Source organism: Sinocyclocheilus grahami, unplaced genomic scaffold (genome assembly GCF_001515645.1).
Source record: "Sinocyclocheilus grahami isolate Dianchi unplaced genomic scaffold, SAMN03320097.WGS_v1.1 scaffold120.1, whole genome shotgun sequence".
In the NCBI taxonomy this organism is placed as follows: domain Eukaryota; kingdom Metazoa; phylum Chordata; class Actinopteri; order Cypriniformes; family Cyprinidae; genus Sinocyclocheilus; species Sinocyclocheilus grahami.
In genome coordinates, this window is record NW_015505299.1 from 818,657 (window position 1) to 842,147 (window position 23,491).

At 39.4% G+C, this 23,491-nt stretch overlaps 1 protein-coding gene and 1 pseudogene across 1 annotated transcript; both read left to right on the plus strand.

Annotated features, from left to right (window-relative positions):
* Positions 1 to 1,926, plus strand: part of LOC107589781 (intron-binding protein aquarius-like) — a 30,224-nt pseudogene extending 28,298 nt beyond the window's left edge.
* Positions 1,927 to 8,057: 6,131 nt separating this feature from the next.
* Positions 8,058 to 11,657, plus strand: LOC107589782 (gap junction delta-2 protein-like). The gene is made up of 2 exons (XM_016278311.1): positions 8,058 to 8,071; positions 8,149 to 11,657. Exons 1-2 carry the CDS (start codon positions 8,058 to 8,060, stop codon positions 9,005 to 9,007), a joined length of 873 nt encoding a protein of 290 aa, XP_016133797.1. The 3' UTR covers positions 9,008 to 11,657.
* The last annotated feature ends 11,834 nt before the right edge of the window (positions 11,658 to 23,491 follow it).

Here is a 23,491-nt window from a genome sequence, read left to right on the forward strand (position 1 = left end):
CAGTAAACCTCAGTTTGTTTGCCAAAAAATAAAAGGGTTTAATTTTCATTCGATTTAAAATAAATGTTTAATGCCTTCATTTGATTTTCAGAAAAATTAAAACAAGTTTGTAGGGCCTTATTGTTCAAAATGTTGAAATTGAGACTTTTGGACTTATTTTTTCACTGAAATAAATGTTTTTGTAATTACACAGAGAGTAAAGTACCGAAAAAAGGTACCATTGGGTACCGGCACCGAAATTCAGATACCAATACCAGTACCGTACCTGTTAAAATGTGAACGGTACCCAACCATACATATCTGTAATTGAAACAAAAGCGATGGAGAAATATTAAACTATTCACAGTTGTTTATTATATTTATAGAAACTATATTTTAAGTTTGCTGGAAAATATACAAATATTGATGTATATTGACGATTTGGCGATTACTTAGTTTGTGGTGCTTGATGAGAGTCGGTGTTCCTTACAAAGCTCTTTTGGCATGATGTGACTTGCTGATTGGTGTAATTTTCTGTACAGCATCATGGGTAATGTAGTATTTCGGCTGTTAAACAATGATTTCAAAAATAAGTAGAAACAATCCATACTGTTAGCTTCAACAAAAGTGAGCTCACAGTAGGTCTGTCTTTAAAAGTTTATAAGTTATTGTTAAAAATCTGAACCTGTCTGTTGTGCTCTATAGACGCTGTGTAATTTGAACTGAACAGATATAGTCAGTGTCTCCTTTAGCTTTAGAACACGAGTAGCTGAACCTGTTTTGTCAATCTTTGTATCATCACTAGGTTTGTATCACTAGATATGAATTATATCAGTCAGTTTTCTCTGTCTCTCAGGAAAATAAAGTCTAGGCACATTGTTTTAAGTTTGAGTCTTGTGACCGAGCGAGCTTTGGTTTCCTGGAGAACTGTGCTGAAGCCTCTCTCCCTCCCTGTGTCCATCCAGACGGAGGAGCGATCCCGGCGGGATCAGGTGGTCAAGGACATGCCGGAGATGGCTAACCTGGTTTATAACATGTACATGCACATGATTCAGAGCATGCAGCAGCACAGACAAGTAAGTGTGCTCATGTTTGCAGAGATGTCTAATGCAGAGCTTTAAACAGCTCAGAGGTTTGAGGAAATATCCTTCAGTATGGTGCAGATTGGTGTCACATGAGTTTTTAAGCAATAAAAACGACCCGTTTGTTTTCTGTCTTGTATGTGACGATTAATGTTCTAGTGTGTTACAGAGTGAGTTAACTCCTGCTGAGTGATTGGCTATTACCTGTAGAAAATAAATCAACGTTTTAAACTCCAAACAGACCAGTTTTGGTAATTGTATTGGGAACTTTGCAATGGAAAATAAAGCGGCTCATATAATATTTAGTTTGACTTCCTGAGGTTACCAAACTATTTTTCGAATTTTTCACCGATCCGGAGTCAGCCTGTATGATTATCATGTTGAAGATGTCCAATTCATGACAAACTTGGTTTTTGAAAGCATGTATTAAGAAAAAAAGGGTCAATTTAAAATTTGTTGTTGACCTCTGCAGTCCTCTGACTAAAAAACAGTGGTCTGATTCACACGTTATGTTTGATTCACGGCTTACTGATTCATTTACTGCTTGTCGTCCTGCAGCAGCAGCTCCTGGATCCTCCTCGTCAGCTGCTGAGCTCAGAGGAGCCCATGGAGGCCGATGAAGAGCGTCCCGAGACTCCGGGTCAGAGTGAGGAGCAGCAGCCGACGGCCGCTGAGGAAGAGGAGGGACAGGTGAAGATGGAGGACCAGAAAGATGAGGAAGAGGCAGAGACAGCGACAGTGACGTGGATGGAGAGGCCTAGAGAACCTCATTCACCTACAGATGTCCGGATGTTTTTTAGATTATTACTGTCCACGAACATTGAGTGTTGAATGTTCATTTACCTTTTGTAAGAGGAGTTTTGTAATAAAATTTCTTTAAGTCATGCTTTTTATTTATCTAACACACAAATATTTTTCCCTCAAAAATCTTATTGTTTTTTATCCCAATAGCCAGTTTTCCATTAGACACCGTCATTCTGAAATGTCATGTTAGTATTGTTGATATACTATTATATATTGAATTAGATCTTATGTATATATATATTTTTTTCTTTCCGTTTTTCATTTTAATTGTGAAGTTTTTTACATCTATATAGTTAATATATAATAATAAGTTTTAGTTTTATTTTAGTCAATTTAAATGAAAATGAGAAATGTTGCCTTAGCAACTACCTGAAAAAAAGTAGTTTACATTTTTTTACATTTTATTTCAATGTTTAATTTTTTATTTTTTTTTTAGTACTTCAACTTTAACAAATGAGAAATGTTAGCAGAAAATAAGTTTAGGGTTTTTATATCATTTTTTTTTAAATGGTTTTAGTTTTAGCTAATGGTAAAATCCCTGTCCTGTAAATGCTGAGCTTGAGCACACATTCGAGTGTAGATCACATGAATGTGTTGGTTGTGTAACTCGTGAAAGACGTCCATTCTCACTGGTCTGTCTCCAGCTGTCATGAGCGCCGCTGGAGCTGTGACTGGCTGCTGGAAACTCAACTGCATCAGCTTCATCAGGGTCTCTGGCATCTGTCAGCAGGAGCTCCTGGAAACATTAACAGAGCTTTCAAGAAGAATTTATTACGTCACTCCCAGTAAGTCCTTTCATTTTCATAAGTTCAAGACTAACCGTGTTTGCTCGGTAACGACAGGATGAGCTAAATATAAAAGTTTAATGCAGATTTGAAGTGTTTTATATGTTGTGTTTAATCAACTTTGCAGAATGTTTTTTTATGGTCTCTAAAAATCTTATTGTTTTTTATCCCAATAGCCAGTTTTCCATTAGACACCATCATTCTGAAATATCATGTTAGTATTGTTGATATACTGTTATATATTGAATTAGATCTTATGTATATATATTTTTTTTCTTCTCTGCGTTTTTCATTTTAATTGTATTGTATTTAATTCATTAATATATAATAATAAGTTTTAGTTTTATTTTAGTCAATTTAAATGAAAATGAGAAATGTTGCCTTAGCAACTACCTGAAAAAAAGTAGTTTACATTTTTTTACATTTTATTTCAATGTTTAATTTTTTTTTTTAATTTTTTTTTTTAGTACTTCAACTTTAACAAATGAGAAATGTTAGCAGAAAATAAGTTTAGGGTTTTTATATCATTTTTTTTAATGGTTTTAGTTTTAGCTAATGGTAAAATCCCTGTCCTGTAAATGCTGAACTTGAGCACACATTCGAGTGTAGATCACATGAATGTGTTGGTTGTGTAACTCGTGAAAGACGTCCATTCTCACTGGTCTGTCTCCAGCTGTCATGAGCGCCGCTGGAGCTGTGACTGGCTGCTGGAAACTCAACTGCATCAGCTTCATCAGGGTCTCTGGCATCTGTCAGCAGGAGCTCCTGGAAACATTAACAGAGCTTTCAAGAAGAATTTATTACGTCACTCCCAGTAAGTCCTTTCATTTTCATAAGTTCAAGACTAACCGTGTTTGCTCGGTAACGACAGGATGAGCTAAATATAAAAGTTTAATGCAGATTTGAAGTGTTTTATATGTTGTGTTTAATCAACTTTGCAGAATGTTTTTTTTTATGGTCTCATTGATTAATAGCTGGACATTTAAAGCAAAATCACACAAGATTGCGCCATTCCAGAGCAGAACTACTGACACAGCAGCATGAGACTGATGGTGATTTCCTCAAACCAGCCGTGGCTTTTATTGTCGGTTGTTGTAGTAGACAGACAGCATGCTGATCACATGCCTTCTGGTTTGTCAAAAAGTGCATTTTTGTGAACTTTTCTTTTAATACCATTAATGTTGACTTTTAATTAACATTATTGTTGTGCCTAAAAGTCAAGCTAAATCGAAACACTTATAATTATGAAAAAAGCTGTCAGTGTTTTATTTCTTTTTTTCTTTCTTTCTTTTCTCACACCACTTTCAAAAATAAACTTTAGGTCAATGAAGAACATTAACATTAAAGGAATAGTTCACCTTCAGTTGCTGGTCCCCATTGGCTTGCATAGTGTGTTTTTTTTCCTCTCCATACTATGAAAGTCAATGGGGACCAGCAACTGAAGGTGAACTATCCCTTTAACTCTGAACACATATGGGTCAACAACCTTACGGACTGTACAAGACCAACACATGCATTTAGCATTCCAGGACAGCACCATTATTCTGTATATTCTATTTGTCAGATGCTTTTATTCAAAGGACTTGCATTGGTTTTCAAGGCATACATTTTTTTTCATGCATTTGCTGGGAATTAAATCCATAATCTTGGCATTGCTGGCGTTATGATCTACAGTTTGTCTTATAGGAATGTCAATGGATAAAGTTGACAAGTGTGAATGAAGTGTGAATGAGAGTCCAAACAGCTGATAAAAAATGAACTTTTCTTTTAATACCATTAATGTTGACTTTTAATTGACATTATTGTTGTGCCTAAAAGTCAAGCTAAATCGAAACACTTATAATTATGAAATAACCTGTCAGTGTTTTCTTTCTTTCTTTCTTTCTTTCTTTCTTTCTTTCTTTCTTTCTTTCTTTCTTTCTTTCTTTCTTTCTTTCTTTCTTTCTTTCTTTCTTTTCTCACACCACTTTCAAAAATAAACTTTAGGTCCATGAAGAACATTAACATTAAAGGAATAGTTCACCTTCAGTTGCTGGTCCCCATTGGCTTGCATAGTGTGTTTTTTTTCCTCTCCATACTATTAAAATCAATGGGGACCAGCAACTGAAGGTGAACTATCCCTTTAAGATTTCAAGATTTCTAGTTGTCACATACATGGTTACACACAGGATACAACTGAAATGTAAACCTGGTCAGCATTTGTGCATTAGATACACATAGTAGGTTAAAAAAAAAAAGAAAAGGTAACGGCAAAATCAACTGAATCTTTCCATTGAACATTGCAAAAAAAAAAATGCTTTGTTGGTTCTTTACATATCCCCAAAATATCAAATGTTAAAAAGCTCTGTGTCTCTTGTTCCTGCAGCAGATGTCGTCGTGCGGCTCGTGTTTCTGGGCCATCGTCTGGCTGCTGGTGCTGCTGGTTCTCGGCTGGCCCTTGAGCATTATGCTGGGGGGTAGGTTAAAAAAAAGAAAGAAAAGGTAACGGCAAAATCAACTGAATCTTTCCATTGAACATTGCAAAAAAAAAAATGCTTTGTTGGTTCTTTACATATCCCCAAAATATCAAATGTTAAAAAGCTCTGTGTCTCTTGTTCCTGCAGCAGATGTCGTCGTGCGGCTCGTGTTTCTGGGCCATCGTCTGGCTGCTGGTGCTGCTGGTTCTCGGCTGGCCCTTGAGCATTATGCTGGGGGGTCTGTACGGCCTCATCGCCCCTCTCACCGTCTGCGTGGGTCTGGACCGGCTGGCCGACCTGCTGATGGAGGGGGCCAATCTGGGCCGAAAGTGTGCCCAGAACATGAGGCACGGCAAAGCACTGTGCTGAGACCACGAGCCCCTCAGCTCACCGCCAAGAAGAGTCCACAGTTTCCCCATCTTTTCACTTAAGCAGTGTTAATTATCAACACGAACCGTTTTAGACAGTTTACTGTGCATTTGATTCTTTGACTAGAACGCTTCCATAAAGCCTTAGCGAAACTTCCTCTCTGTATCTGTATCTCTTAGGCTATGGAAATGTTGCTATTTTAAAATCCCGTGGCAGGTTATGGGACATGTTTAGTCTCATGTCTGAAGAATCAGAGCCCTCTTTTATCTGGAGGTTCAGGATATGAGAGGAAATGTGAGTTCACACTGGATTGTGCTGCGTTTGGATGGAGGCAGTAACTGGAGACTGAGGTGTCAGATTAGTGAGACTTCAGGAACCGTGAGGAACTGCAGAGCCACACAATGTAACCAGAGAAACCTTCAGAGCTCCAGCAGCTCATTCAGTGCTGCCCTCTGCAGGACCAGAGTCACACATCTCTCTGTCTGTCTGTCTGCCTATTTCTCTATCTGTCTCTCTCTCTCTCTGTGTCTGTCTTTCCGTCCGTCCGTTTGTCTGTCTGCCTATTTCTCTCTGTCTGTATGTATGTCTGTATGCATGTCTGCCTATTTCTCTATCTGTCTCTCTCTCTCTGTGTGTGTGTGTGTGTGGGTGTGTGTCTGTCTGTCTGTCTGCCTATTTCTCTCTGTCTGTATGTATGTCTGTATGCGTGTCTGCCTATTTCTCTATCTGTCTCTCTCTCTCTGTGTGTGTGTGTGTGTGGGTGTGTGTCTGTCTGTCTGTCTGCCTATTTCTCTATCTGTCTCTCTCTCTCTGTGTGTGTGTGTGTGTGGGTGTGTGTCTGTCTGTGTGTGTGTGTGTGTGTGTCTGTCTGTCTGTCTGTCTGTCTGTCTGTCTGCCTATTTCTCTCTGTCTGTATGTATGCATGTCTGTATGTCTGCCTATTTCTCTGTCTGTCTGTATGTATGTCCATCCCGTCCACCCCTCTATCTATCTGTATGCACGTACGTACGTCCATCCCCGCACTCTTTTTGCTACTATTGAGAGACTGACAAACCCCCCCAAGTCAGATTCCCAGTGAAATGTGGAAATGTTGCTATTTTAAAATCCCGTGGCAGGTTATGGGACATGTTTAGTCTCATGTCTGAAGAATCAGAGCCCTCTTTTATCTGGAGGTTCAGGACATGAGAGGAAATGTGAGTTCACACTGGATTGTGCTGCGTTTGGATGGAGGCAGTAACTGGAGACTGAGGTGTCAGATTAGTGAGACTTCAGGAACCGTGAGGAACTGCAGAGCCACACAATGTAACCAGAGAAACCTTCAGAGCTCCAGCAGCTCATTCAGTGCTGCCCTCTGCAGGACCAGAGTCACACATCTGTCTGTCTGTATGTCTGCCTATTTCTCTATCTGTCTCTCTCTCTCTCTGTCTGTCTGTCTGTCTGTCTGCCTATTTCTCTATCTGTCTCTCTCGCTCTCTGTGTCTGTCTTTCCATCCGTCCGTCTGTCTGTCTGCCTATTTCTCTCTGTCTGTATGTATGTCTGTATGCATGTCTGCCTATTTCTCTATCTGTCTCTCTCTCTGTGTGTGTGTGTGTGTGTGTGTGTGTGTGTCTGTCTGCCTATTTCTCTCTGTCTGTATGTATGCATGTCTGTATGTCTGCCTATTTCTCTGTCTGTCTGTATGTATGTCCATCCCATCCACCCCTCTATCTATCTGTATGCACGTACGTACGTCCATCCCCGCACTCTTTTTGCTACTATTGAGAGACTGACAAACCCCCCCCAAGTCAGATTCCCAGTGAAATGCTCTCCGACAGCAAATGCAATGAGTTTCACTGGGTTGGGCTTTCTGGGATGGTATTCAGGTCATACTTAGAAGGGTCATACTTAGAAGGGAGAGGTTATTATGTGAGTATAGGAGAGCATAAGTCTAAGTGGACGTCCGGTTACCGCCTATTTCACCCATTCAAATAACATAGAAAATAAAATAAAATGAAACACACACGCACACACACATATATAAAACATGTACATAACACATTTGTAAAATATCACAATATTGAACGACAGTGAAAGGTGACTGAGATGCATCGTTCATTGGTTGCGAACGCATCTGTATTTATTTAGCTCCCTTAACAACCCACTCTCATTAGTAAACCTGCCACACACACATGTATTTTTATTGCTTTATGTAAAGCCACCTTTTGAGGCAAAGTGATGCTTTTTGCCAACTGTGCGCAAAAAAATAAAAAAACATTAATTTATACACAATAGAAAACATATGCCAAAACATGTTACGTAGTATGTGTGTATATAAAATATAAAGGAGCATGTTTTAGATGAAACTAAAATAATAGCATTCAGTGGTTGAGAATGCACCACATTTTCAGCACTAGGCATCATCCTACCCTTATTAGTGAATTTTCCTCATATATTTGTGTTTGTTTTGTATCTTATTTAATGTAATGTTGGGAGGTGTGATGGTTTGTGAAACACTGTGCTCAAAATCGCAAAAATACAGTATCAAGCGTGACATAGCAAGTGCTATCTGCATAATCCATATGCAGCATTCAGTGATAGTGAAATGAAGCGCAGCCGGTTTCAGCACCGGACAGCTCCCTGCAGCTCAAGCTCGTATATTGACACATTTATTTTTCGGTGTGCTTTTTTTTTAGGATCCTGCTCACTGTGGTGGTGATCTTCCGGATCCTAATCGTAGCTATAGTGGGAGAGACAGTGTATGACGACGAGCAGACCATGTTTGTCTGTAACGCCTTACAGCCGGGCTGCATACAGGCGTGCTACGACAAAGCTTTCCCCATATCTCACATCAGATATTGGGTGTTCCAGATCATAATGGTCTGCACGCCGAGTCTCTGCTTCATCACGTACTCGGTCCATCAGTCGGCCAAGCAAAAGGAGCGACGTTACTCCACCGCCACCGTCCTCCTCTCTCTGGATAATAAGGAGCAGGATTCCCTGAAACGAGAGGAGGCCAAGAACCAAAAGATCAAGAACACCATCATGAACGGAGTACTGCAGAACACGGAGAACACCACCAAAGAAGCCGAGCCCGACTGCCTAGAGACCAAAGAACTGACCAGCTCGGGCACAAAACCGGGCAAGTCCAAAATGAGGCGGCAGGAGGGCATTTCCAGGTTTTACATCATCCAGGTGGTGTTCAGAAATGCTCTGGAAATCGGCTTTCTGGTGGGCCAGTATTTCTTGTACGGATTCAACGTGCCCGCCGTGTACGAGTGTGATCGATACCCGTGCATCAAAGAGGTGGAGTGTTACGTGTCCAGACCCACGGAGAAAACCGTGTTCCTCGTCTTCATGTTCGCGGTCAGTGGCTTTTGCGTGGTCCTCAATCTGGCCGAGCTCAATCACTTGGGCTGGAGGAAGATCAAAACGGCCGTGAGGGGCGTGCGGGCCCGCAGGAAGTCCATCTACGAGATCCGGAACAAGGATTTGCCCAGGATGAGTATGCCCAATTTCGGCCGCACTCAGTCCAGTGACTCCGCTTATGTGTAACGGGTGCGTAACGAGAACCCGAAGCCCGCGCGACGCCGAGTTCAAGACCGCGGATGAGTCCCGTCACCACGTAAGGTTCATGAATTGCAAGAACACGGGGTAGGACTTTTTTGTTACTGTTTTAAAGACTCCATTGGCAACTGTGGACGACAAACACGTTTGTAAAGCAGTTCACTACTGTATAATGCAACTTTTTATGCAACGTTTGTACTCTGAGACGTACACAAAGAGCAAATGCTGATACCTGAATGCGTAATGCCTCTCTGTAAGCTGCGGTGACACTTGACATGACACTGTCCTGTTGCACACAATGCATGCAATATGATTCATTACAGTAAACTACAAGCAGCTCCACGACAACTGCTGTGACATGTGAAGTGTGACCGAACCAGCTGCTCTACTGTACTTGAAGGGAGTAAATGCGTCTTGCACTAAAAAGTGAACGTGATGCTGACATAATATCGCACATCGGGAGTCTCGACACACCATTCATGTATCAAACACTATCACTTCTGCTATGGTTTCTTTCTTTTTGGTTGCCTGTACCGCACCATTGACCTTAACGTAAGCTATGTGATGAACTCCACTGCGAATCGTGTGTGTGTGTGTGTGTGTGTGCGTGAGCAGGGGTGAATTTGCTGCAAACGCTTAAAGTCTGTGATGATTTCCTTAATTTCAACACCAAAGCGCCCTCTGCTTTCATTTGTGACATCGCGCTTAAGTGTAATCAGGTGCCATACTTGTATATAAATATATGCATATATACATATAAAATCTATTCTGAAGAATATAACCATATCCATAAAGCAGATTTATTGCTTGAATTATGCTTAATGCGTCCAGACTTGCTTTTAGCTCTATTCGTTGTAAATTAACTGAAAATGACAGAACAATGGTTCAGCAATGTTTTGTGTTCTGGTGCTGGTTTTTCACCCAGCAGTTCCAGCAATATTTGTAAGCCGAATAGTTTGTTTTAGGATTCATGTACTATTAAAGCCCACGCCTGCTGTATCTCTTCCTCTCTTGATGACAATGCAAGTGTGTTTAAACAGGCGTGTGCTTTCATTATAAACTGGTTTAAGGCCCTGTTCAGAAGCAAATTGCGGTGCATTATTGTTTAATGCCTGATCATTAAGATGTCATTTTGTTTCTCCTCTTTGAATGGTTCTTTATGGTTATGCCACCATATATTTATGACAAGCAAATGCGTGCACAGAGAGGAGACGTTCTCTGCATTTCTGAGCTTGAAGGGAAAGTATTGCATGTTTAAGAACTTATATTCAAGAGAATCTGGACAATTTCAGGGGATGAAATCTATGCGGCGTTTGCTCGAGTATTGATATGTCACCCCACCCCCTGTATAGATTAAGAACTGACATGTTTTGAAGGTCACAGAGGATAAAGAACAGTTTGTGACAGACCGTCTCAGATCAAACCTGACGGGACGACCCTGGGGAGGACGGACATTTGGTGTCATGAGAAGGGATGGGAAAAATCTTCCCTTTTCTCTCAGTAATTCCTCTCTCCTTGGATAAGCATTCCAGGACTCCTGAGATTTTTACACCTTTGTGGTCCTTACCGAGAAACGAAAGACCAGAGCCGATGGACTGTACTGGACCTGACAGAGCAAAGCTTTAATAAAACATGAACTCGTATCTCTCTTGCCTTATATGTACTGCAGTCTCCCCTCCCTCACCGTCTCTCATTCTCTCCCGTGCATTTTCTGCAAGAGCCGACCTGGTGTTTTTACAGCTCCTCCTAAATGACAAAATGATTGGGTTATGTATGAATGTAATTCTGCATGCGGTGATGTGTCATACATCATGTGAGAGGTTAGGCATTCGCGTGTGCTGCAAACCCACAGACGGAGAGACTCTTGAGATGCATTGTGCACGCTGAGATGTCTCCACTGCAGTTAAAACCAACAAAACATGTCTTGTTTGCAGGCCTGAGATGACCAAACACGTTAGCATGGGTTGCCATTACTGCAGGTACACAAATCAAGAGATCAGTTTTTTCTGTTTTTAGGAGGCGATTCTCCTCGGAGCTCCATCATCTGAGAGCAAACGAGGGTATGAGCGTGTAATGTCGCAGTACCTCATATACATTGTAATTTTATCCTGATCAATTTGCATATTGATAAAAAGGGCCTTGCATGAAGTGAACGCAGAAAACGGCGGACTGTTCCTTTCTGAGCCTCCAGTCCTTGTGGTTTTGAGGATGGTACATGTGTAAACTGAATGAAATGAAGATGGATGATATACTGTGAATTAAATCCACTTCTTTACAAAGATGGTGATATAAGTGATGGGCCTGATCTTTTGTTTTCTTGCCGCACACACACACACACACACACACACACTCGTGCCACTCCTCTGAGATTTCATTGAACCGCAGTGTCCTGGAAGGGCTGCGCAGAAACTCTGCAATGCACAACTGCTCTCACCTGCACATCACTGAACATGGGCATTGGAAATCTCTTCAGTGTGTACGTTTTGTGTGTGTGTGTGTGTGTGTGTGTAGTTGGGATACGGAAAAGTAGCACAAATGTCAAAGAATGATCTTCTGTTAAACGGAGTGATGGGTCTGTATATTATTAGTGTATATTAGTGTTAGTCAAAGTATTGTGTAATTCATTTGATGTTGAGAGGTTTCCAAAGTAAACACAAAGAGCTATAAATAAAAAGTCTCATTTAAAATACACACCCATCTTATTATTGTTCATTTGTTAATTAATGACAAATATTTTTAGATGATCACTGACAAATTCTGGAAGTCATCAGCAGCATTTCATTTCACTACCCAGCAAATCAGCTCAGTTCTCCCATCAGAATCATCTGCATTTTATTATGGGAGATTATTCATTCATTTTGATTGTATAACATGAACAAATAATCAAACATGACAGTCCTTTTGTTCACATTCCTTCTTAATTATTATTATTTCTCACTCTTAAAAATAATGGTTCTTTATTGGCATTCATGGTACCATGAAGAACCTTTGACATCCACGGAATCTGTCCATTCCGCAAAATGTTCTTTATAATGGAAAAAAAAGGTTCCTTAGATGATTAAAATGCTATTCATTAAGAAAAAAAATGGTTCTTTTAAGAAGTGATCACTGAAAGGTTCTTTTGAGAACATTGGAATCACTGTAAATAAAAAACCTTTTTTTACCTTTATTTATAAGAGTGGTTATGTAAAATGAAGAGGTTATGTAAACATACCCCAAAATGACTGATACATAGTTTGCTAACACTATAATCCAAGAAAGCCAAAGGCCAACAAATATATGCAACATAAAGATGTTAGTTGATGTTTTATCCTTGTCGGAACATGACGAAAACACATTTTCATTGTGGATCAGTTCTGGATCACAGCTTCATGGCTTAACCTGGCCACATCTGACTCTAGTGTGATGAAAGCAATTACTCTGAGAGCTTCAACACACACACACACACACACAGGTTTACATTTGTGAAAAGTGGGGACTCTCCATAGGCGTAATGGTTTTTATACTGTACAGACCGTATATTCTATTGCCCTACACCAACCCTACCCCTAAACCTACCCCTCACAGGAGACTTTCTGCTATTTCAGATTTTCAATACACTCCATTCTGTGTGATTTATAAGCGTTTTGAAAAGTGGGGACATGGGGTAATGTCCTGAAAAGTCACCTTCTCCTTGTAATACCTGTCATACCTTTGTCATTATACAAATTTATGTCCTCATTTGTCACAAAAACACGTACACGCACGCACGCACACACACACACACACACGCACACGCACACATACACACACGCGCCTGCCCAGAAAGGTGATGCCTGTCAATCTGTTCTAACAGTAACAATGGAAACATTTGATTAAGTGAAAACTATATGGGTTATCTATTGGCTGTAGCAGTATCTTCATCTGAGCAATTCAATCCCACAATGCTTTAATGATTGTGATCAGACACAATGATTGGTAAAAGATGCACACTAATTCTATAATTAACATGTAATACTGAAAATCAAGCTGATAGTTTTCAATTAGAGCCTGCTGAATTGACAAATCAATAATTTCCTTTGATGCCATCTGTAATTTGTTGTCTCTCTGTTATCTCTGTTATCTCTGCTGTCAGGTGAGGCGAGCAGCCCTCTTAGCAAGACCAATTGTTCCTGATAAATGTATACGATATGCACCATTTGCCAGCCAATAAAACTCACCGGATGACCAACTCTAATCACTAAAAAAGCTATTCTCTGCCTAACAAGATTAGAGCCGGCCAAACAGACTGAGCAAGTGAAAAAGAGAAAGTGGTAATGGCAAATGGAAGAGAAAATGAGGAAAGAGGTAAAGAAACAATAAGTGTAAGAGTTTGAAGCCAGCTTGAAGAAGACCCTTGGCATTTTGTCGCTGGTTGACACAGGGTTCATTTATGGTTCAGAACTGGATTCTGTCACAAAAATGGGAAGAATCTTCTATGTACTTACATTTCAATTAAACAATATATACAATGTACTTATTTTGTATGTTTTTACATTGTACTAATATTTTAAAATGACCTGCATGTAATTACATCTGTAATTGATTTCTGTAGTTATCTATAATAAACTCTGTTGACCCTCCCTGTACACTTTAACCAACTCTTAAACCTAACCGTACCACCAAACTTCTGAGATAAGTATATAGTAGTAAAAGGCACCTAATATAAAGTGGGACACACAGTGTAACATGAATGTTTGTCCTGTTGAGTTTATTGATTTTGTAAACAGATTTTTAGATTTTTAAGACATTAAAGTTGTCAAGATGATAATCTTTAAAAGACATTTAAAATACACTTTAAAAAGTGGTAATCTGCAATTGTTACCTTAAAGAGCTATTTCTACTTGATTCAACCCATCAAAATGAGCTTTGATGGTAAAAATTAATGTATAGAGGTTGATTAAGTGATGTTAAATAATATTTTTGACTTGACTAAAACCAGTGATTTTAGATGTTGCTGTTTTTAGGTTACCTTTCTTTCACTGTAATAGAGACGGAAGCCAGGTTTTGAAACACGTTTTGGAAGCTTGTGATAAATTATGATAAGTGTGAGTGACACAGGTTAACACAGTATTATTATAATTAATTATTAATCACACAATATTCACTGTTCAATCCCTAAATTATTACATTTGCACCATGGTTATTGCCAACTATCCCATAGACAACACTGAAAGTGTGTTTCACACCAAGGAATGTAATTTTTCATGAACTGTAAACCTAGCTGAATTATTATACCATTTGCACGCTGCTTATAAATGAGATGTTTCTTTAGGTCTGCTACACCTTCTCTCTATGATTCATCATCTATTTTGCACATACTCGCTCTCAATGAATCTATCTTGATCACATGGGAACACTAGAACAGGCCTTCATCATTGTATAGGGCTCTGGCTGTAGTAATAACACAGTATTCAAATGGCAGAAACACTCGATGCTGTTTTAACATCTGTTCTTTATCTCCCTTGTCATAAGAGTCCTGAGGTTGTTCAGTGGTGATATAAGCTTCTGTTAAACCTATCATGTTTATGAGTCAAATTCCTGTTGAAGAACTACACAACCCATAATCCTGGAGAGAGAGATGCACCATCAGTGTTCGCAAGGAAATGGAAATAATGGGAAATGTGCTTAGCGGTGGTTTCTCACCACCATCAAACACTGGAAATGATGTAATCAAGTGGGTCTTCCTACATTCTCATACGAATATTTTTGTATACAACTGAATTTACTGTAAGATATATTTTACTTACCTATAATCCAGTATGTCTATATTCTACCTAATTTTTCGAACTAATCTCATCATATGCAGTGCTACACAGCTTTGTACATCTTTTGTTACGTTTACGTTAAGAATTTGTTAAAAATGCTTCCTTTTTAGAACCTTTTAATCTATTACATTAAATTCTGATTATCATTCACTCCAAAAAATGTCGGATTTACTTTGAAACAGTTTTCACTCGCAAACTGCTAGTAGCCTACAAAAAAGGGCAAGTAACACACGGAATTAAACGTAAAATTGAATTTTCTTGTAAAACATACTCCGCTAATCATTGAGTGTTGAAAATCATTGTAAATGTATTTGAGTCCGTATTGAGGTCTTCATTACATCAGAATGACCTAAAGCAGTATTTCTTCATGAGTTGATCAGGCAAGTAACACACGGAATTAAACGTAAAATTGAATTTTCTTGTAAAACATACTCCGCTAATCCTTGTATTATTTACAGTGTTGAAAATCATTGTAAATGTATTTGAGTCCGTATTGAGGTCTTCATTACATCAGAATGACCTAAAGCAGTATTTCTTCATGAGTTGATCTTGAGCTGTGTCACTGCTTCACAGAGGTCAGATGAGTTCTCTCTCAGAGCGAGCGCTGCAGTCACATGACGCTGAGGAACAGCTGCAGCGGGACGGGACAGGACGGGACGGGGATGTCCTCTGCAGCGCTGCAGGGCTGTGAGAGGAGACGCTGGGTGTGACTGCATGCATCACTCCTGGTGTGGAAAGTCTGCGTTCTACTAAATGCAACTGATTTTACTCTTAAAATAAATTTTTAATACAACAGTGTTACATTTATTTTGTATGTTACTTGACAAAACATTTTGGTAACACTTTACAATAAGGTTCCATTTGATAACATTAGTTAACTACATTAGTTACCATGAACTAATAATGGAAATGACTTCTACAGCATTTAATAATCTTTGTTAGTGTCAAGTTCAACATTTAATAATACACTTTTTAAAAGTATTTTTATTAACTAGCATTAACTTCTAGATTAATAAATCATTTTAAACACGTATTGATCATTGTTAGTTCGTGTTAGCCAATGCATTAATTAATGTTAACAAATGAGACCTTATTGTAAAATGTTACTGTATTATTTAATGGACCTAGTCTGACAGTGCATTTTTATTAATTGTATTTAACATTAACAAATATGAATAAATACTGTAACAAATGCATTGCCCATTGTTGGTTTATATTAGTTAATGCACAATTTAAAATTAACTAAAGAGTCATTATTGTAATGTGTTACCAACAGTAACATTTAAAACAGTCATTGTCTCCTTGCATTTCCCTTTATAAGCCAGAAATCATTTTAAGAGATGACGCTGGACTGAATTGTTTCCTCAGAGGAAAGCTAATAGGTGTCCAGTTTGGCACAGCAGTTTATGGCACCGAATGCTCTTCCCTCCTCTGCTATTGGATTGTGTTTTATGGTGTGATTCATTTCCCATCAGGCCTCCCTCCTCCCCGGCGGTTCAGGCTAGAATTTATGCAGGCCGCATCCCAGCGGCGGCGCTATCAATCACCTGCAACCCAGCACAGCCACATTCAACAAGAGCTGAGCTCCACGCTAACGCCACGCTAACCCTCTGAACGCCTGACGCCAGACTCACTTCTTTTTTTACATGCATTCTTTTAAACAAATGATTATTTCCGGCATGGATTTCCCCTGAGGACGCTGCTCACATCTGTGCCACAACCGCCATGAATATTTCAGAGAAAATGATCACTCGCTTTTGTCATTTTCGCTGCTCCCCTTTGAAAAATGTTTAAAGTGTACAAATATAGTATACCTTATTTTGAAGTGGAATACATAAAAGATTCAGAGTTATTTTATATGACCACAATTGAAAACAACCACAGGAGTCATGTTTCCTTCCAGCAGCTCTTCTATAAAGCAGGGAAACATTGAGTCGTCTACACTTGTCCACATACAGTAACTCTACTCTCTTACATTATTAAATAAACCAACTGTAACTTGAATTTTATGACATTGGTAGAGTCAAGCAAGACTCAAATAAAACATTTATGACTCTAAATAAACTAAAGAAGGGAATTAACATAACAAAAGAACATAAAAGTATTTCAAATTGCCATTTCATATATAGTACTCAAATTATTTCATATTTATAGATATAAACATATAGTCTGCCAAACATGTCAGGGCTTATTTTTGCTATAGTGATGGCTGAAATGTATGAAATCCCATGTATAAATTCCATGCAATAATGTAACGTTTGAGGACTTTTCATTTATTTGATCATTAATTAGTTGATATAACACTTTGTTCTCGGCGGGTTTCTTGAGAGTGACATACTTCTGAACACGTGTATTCTGCTCATATAAAAGTCCTCTTGCTTCACTTTCTCTCTTTCCTGTCATAACCATAAAGAATTGTGCTTTTAGAGCCCTGATCACATCCCCATAACGCAGCATGTCAGTGTCTGTATTTCCTCGACTCATCCCTTCTGTGAAGCTGCTGAGTCATGTGCTCGTCTCATCGTTCACTCACTTGAACTCCACAGCTCAGGCTGACAGTCCCAAAAAACACTGATTACTGAACCTATATCTAAGCCGCATTATCACCCCAGCTCCCAGTCAGCACCACTGCTATTTAGGGCACAACGTTGTGCTGTTTCGCCTTTATACGTTTATACACATATCTCTAGTGAACAGAGTACTTAATTTCCTGAAAGACATATTCTGAGGCAAACCCGACCGAATGCACCAGCATTAAAACTCGAAAGCATATTTCAAAAGTATGTTTCAAAAATGCATTTCAGCCCTGAGAGAATCAATGATATTTGACGTCAAACCCGGTATGATCCATCTTGATGAACTGAACGCAAGAGCAAATAAGATTTGACACAAACAAATCTATATGTCCACAGAAAACTTGGTTATGGTGTCCATTTTATTTTTTAGTATGACTGTCACAATGAAAAGAAATAGGCAAGCTAGACTTTTTTTCAAAACAACATTTTGTGTTCCATGCAAGAAAGGAAGTCATGGAAAGGCATTGTAAATGTAATACAAAGTAAAAATGTACTGAATTTGGATTGTTAAGTGAACGGTTCCTTTTACATTAGAAATGTATCCAATTAGCAGCTACTGAGTGTCTTCCACACTTCAAAAATCTTCATCTCTGACTGATGAATCACAGCAGTACAAATACTGTAATGCCTCCTAAATCAGAAATATGAAGTTCTCTGATTCACTAGATCAGGGGTAGGCAAGTTCGGTCCTAGAGAGCCGCAGTCCTGCAGAGTTGAACTCTGCAGGACTGAACTTGCCTACCCCTGCACTAGATGATAGAAATATTATGGATATTATAATGAGCATATTGTACTGTTCTGCTTCAGTGTAACACAAGATAGTAACAGTTTAGTATAGGGATTATTTCTCACTATTAACTAGTTGCTTATTAGCATGCCTATTATTAACATATTGGCTGTTTATTAGTACTTATAAAGCACATATTCTGCACGACCATATTCTACATCCCTAATCCTACCCCATACCTAAACTGAACAACTACCTTACTATTAATAAGCAGCAAATTAGGAGTTTATTGAGGCAAAAGTCGTAGCTAACAGTTTGTTAATAAGCGAGAATTGGGCCTTCAAATAAAGTGTGATCTATGTGTTGATTCAATTCAATTCAATAGCTGTGTCGATGCACAACATCTCAAAACACACATTCAGCATCTGTATGAAGACAAAATGACTGCAGGACAAGGTACATGCCAAGGCTTAAAGGGTTAGTTCACACAAAAATGAAAATTAGGCTGTTTTACTCACCCCCGAGACATCCTAGGTGTATATGATTTTCTTCTTTCAGACGAATCAAGTCGGAGTTATATTAAAAATTGTCCTGGCTATTCCAAGCTCTTTCATTGCAGTCAGTGGGTGTTGAAGTGCTTCAGTCCAAAAGAAGTGAAATAAAAAGTGCCCATCCGTGTCTCACAAAGGCCTCCTGTAGCGAATCGATGCTTTTTTGTAAGAAAAATAACCATATTTAAAACGTAATAATCAGTTTAATCTAGCTTGCGCTCACTGTTGTAAACGGAAGCAGCTCCAGGGGAATGACGTATGAGTTCAGCTTTGCGCATGCGCCGCTCAGAAGTGATGAACGTGGAAACGCAGCAGAGAGATCAAAACAAAACAACGGACACTAAATAGAAGTACAAAACGAGGATTTGTAAAGAAGAATGTCGGAGGATTTCGATATAAGCCAAGAGGAGACTGGTTTTCCTTTGCTAAAGTAAGGAAAGTTTGCTTCCGTTGCTCCGGTTAACAAACGTTGGTTTTCACGAGACTCACCGGCGCACGCGCAATGCTAACCTCATACGTCATCCCCCCGGAACTGCAACTGTTGGCGCAAGCTAGATTAAAGTTATTATTACGTTTTGAATATGGATATTTTTCTTACAAAAATGCATCAATTCGCTACAGGAGGCCTTTGTTAACCCCCCTGAGCCGTGTGAGACACTTTTTTTATGGATGGGCGCTTTTTATTTAACTTCTTTTGGAATAAAGCACTGAAACACCCGCTGACTGCAATGATAGAGCTTGAAAGATCAACGACAATATTTAATATAATTCCGACTGGATTCGTCTGAAAGAAGAAAGTCATATACACCTAGGATGCCTCGGGGGTGTGTAAAACACAGCCTAATTTAAATTTTTGGGTGAACTAACCCTTTAATTAATGTTAGGAGTTTGTCCAAATCACTAACCCTATATATAAGCAATAATAATAGTGATGTTCCACCCAACGCCACTAATAAGAAAATAATTCATATTATCAGCCTGTGAATATACTGATGTAATCAAAACACAGCTGTGTTTAGGCTCAGTATTTGCTGTAGCTAAATGAACTGCACACTGAGGCTCAGACAGACGTCATTTGGAGGGTATGCAGCAATGCAGAGATGTGAATTTCTGCCATGCACATGTGTTGGGTCTGCAGCACAGGCTCCTGTAGAGATCTGCCTCAGCAGGAGTCTGGCAGTGATCTCTACTGCCGAAGAGAACTGAGAGGAGGAGAGAAACAAGATGAATCACGAGATCAAAAGCAGGACAGGAGAAGAGAGAAACAGGAAAGAAGGTGAAGTTTGAGATTAAAAGAACCACTGCAATTAATAAACATGGATGATTCCTCATATCGTGTGTCTTGTTGAAGAAGGGGTTTGCTTTTCTCCTGACAGATGATAAAACAGGTAAAAATCTCAGAGATTTACATTGAAGGAAGGACCCAAGCCATTTCTAGAGATTGAAATATAGAGCAAAAGTAGATATTTTGGGAAACGTCTCTGTTTTTGTTCATACAATGGGCACCAAATTCTTCAAAATATCAATGTCAAAATGTCAGTTTTCCCTTTCAGCTGAAACAGTCATTGACCACTTAGCAACCATCCAGAACACCTTAGCAACCACCCTATCAAACAACCACTGCAACCACTGTAAGATTGTGGTGTCAATTTTCGCACAGCAAAGCACCACAGTTTCTTGTAAAAATTTAAAAAATCTATCTCTTTGCAAGAGTTTTAAATGTTGCAGCTCTTTACACTGTGACAACAGCAAAATGCTGCTGTACCTGAAAACCAGTGTATCTCTCTTCTTAGTTCTGCTTCCTTTTCATTGTATTCCTCGTCACTGGATTTCCTAGAAGTAGGAGCTGCTCTGTGCTTGCCCGGGATCCATATTTTAATGGTTTGACAAATCATGCTCCATTTATTCAATCCCAATTATTACTGAAGCTTTAGTGAGCAGAGTGAATGATGGAGCTTTGTTTAAGCCACAGCACTGCTCACACACACACACACACACACACACATAATTCTCTCTCTGGTTTACCTGCAGATTGGCCGAATCAATAGAGGTTATGAGGCCTGGCTCTTCCATTCATCATGAGGGTGTTTGGGATTGCAAACAAAAACATGTGGAGAGTAGTACATGTGCAGTGTGCTGCTCATACAGGCTAATTTAAAATCATACACTGCCTAATTTACCCCTAAGGGGTGCATATTAATACCCTAAAAAACTTATATACATGGTTTAGGTAAAGTAATCAGCAAATAGAGAATGTTCTCAGATGATTCTCTCAAGGTCATGAACAAAGATCTTCCAGTAGCGTTAATAGAACATTAGTTCAGAGTCATCTGTTCTTTAACAACATTCTTAAGACAAATTCAAAGTAATCAGATTGCTGTTCCTTTCACACTACACAACTGTTTTGGGTATCATTGCTGTGCTGTGTGTTTGCACATTACATGACGGACATATGGTGCAAGATTGGAATTCCTCCAAATCAAATCAAAACAAAACAACAAAAAAACAGAAGAATACAAAACAACAAAAAAACAGAAGAATATACACAGTCCTGTCATGAAACTCTAGATGGCGCAGGTTAACTCAATTTGATATATTTACATCATCGTTCACATGGTCCAGCTGACTGGTTTCTTTTCGCATCAACAGCCAATGAGCTTGCTGCTCATAATTCCAATACTATAGCTAGTGCTTGCTGTAGCAGTTGCAGTGCGCTTCAGAAACCCTCCACCTTCCCCAGCTCCACCTGTATAGATCTGCTATGGAGTGATTTAATGTATGTTATGTGTGGGGGTTATTTCATATATGTTCAGCAGCAGTATTTCTTTGGATGTATTTGCAGTAGAAAGTCTCTGTACTTGCTCTTCTGCAGCAGCAGCAGTGTAGCAGCTCTATTCTGCCAAGACCAAACACATTAACATTGCCATGTATATTACGATGCTAAACTCTCCGAGAGTTGTCACAGCAGAAATTTATTTCTTAATGTTTTATGTACGTACAAAATGTCCAGTTCTCTTTCGTAGGTTAGCTCAATGCCTTGTTTGTAGCTGATGCTGTGAGGAACACCTCAGGTGTGATGAGAGTCTGAAGCACGTGTACCACCACACCAATATCACAGGCCAGTGATGAAGCATGTCACTGCTTGCATGCATCATCACTTCCCCAGATTTCTCCACTTCAGGAAGACAAAGGTCTGTTGTGTGCGTATTAAGGATGGATATATGAAAGTATGAAAATTTAGAAAGTGTGCGTCTCTGTGTCCTTGTTTCATGACAAGCGAGGACAAGCATGTGTGAAATATCTCAGAATGCAGCACTGAAGAAGAATACAAAACGGGAGCAAAGAATTTTCATTCGTTCTTGTAATTCACACAGTCAGTGATGCCCTTGAGCACTGTGTGCACTGCAAGGATTTAGGATGAAACGTGTTCCTTTCTCTCATATTCTCTCCTTACTGTCTGCAAACCAAGCCAGTTGCACGCAATTTGATTCCAGATCTGGAATCTCGTGCTGATTTCTTTAGGTCCTGATGACACAGTTTCACTTGCTTCATCTGAGGAGTTATATGCTGAGCAGTGTGAAGAAGAATGTCAAAGCACACATGATCATAAAAGTCGAAAGTCCACTGGCAGTGTAAATTTGGTAAATGTGCATAATGTGTGCCATGGCCAAACTCAATTTAGACTGGCAGGACTCATGGTGCACACGATCTTCGTAGGCAGCTTCTGTTCTTTATAGATCTCCATAACAAGTTATCAAAATCCGAAAATCAGCCCTTTTCTGCTTGCATTACAAACCCTGCGACTGGAGACAGTGTCCATCTCTGCTGACTAAATCTTGTAGAATAACTTTGAGTTTAGTTGGTAAGGCTTATGTGGCAGCTAGTCTGAGTGGGTCCTAACGCTCCAGTATAGTGATGGGGACATTATACTGTAAATACTGTAGGCGCAGTCCTTCAGATGAGAAGTTAAACCATGGTCCTGACCATCTGTGGTCATTACAAAATCCCATGGCACTTCTCGTAAAAGAGTAGGGTGTAACCCCAGTGTTGTGGCCAATTTCCCTCATTGGCCTTTATCATTCATGGCCTCCTTACATATTTCCCCATACAAATGTCCTTGATGCCCTCAGAGGTCTTTTACACTAAACCTGCTACAGATGTTTCGGGAAGCAACATTTCCCACTATGTGTTTCGCTGTTATTCCACACAAAATGACTTTTCTTTCTTCTTAAGGCCAAAGTATACTTTGGTTTTTACACGTACACAGGGATCCATGTACAGTGCAAATTTCATCACGCACATACTGTACGCGATTTTTGTAACTGCACATACTTTGTACACGCAGGTCGCACACGCGCATTGAGTTTGTTTTGCTCTAATCAGTTGATCAACAAGGTGCTAACACTGGCCCGGGCCACTTTTTAACAAAAGAAAAACCAAACTAAAGAGACTGAACAACAACAACTACAACAAAATAGCAGAGACTGCAACATCAACAGATGCCTGCATTGACAAGCGCTTGTATTAGGGGGTCATGAGAGAGCTGCAAAGAGTTCAAAGACATTTTTATTAGTCATAGTAGTATACTTTGGGCTGTAGGGTGTTAGGGCTCAAGAGGTTGATAGTAGAGCCTACCCCCTATACAAACAGTCCCTTCGTTCTAGAGTTTGGCCTCTTCCTTGATGATGAGACATTTCAAGGCACTGAAAGGAGCATTTCAATCCCCTATTGATTAATACCCTTTTCTGACCATTTAGCAGTGTGGCCACTTCTGCAAAATGTGTCACTCTGGGTTCTTCGAATCGTGGAGAATGGATACACCATCCAGTTTT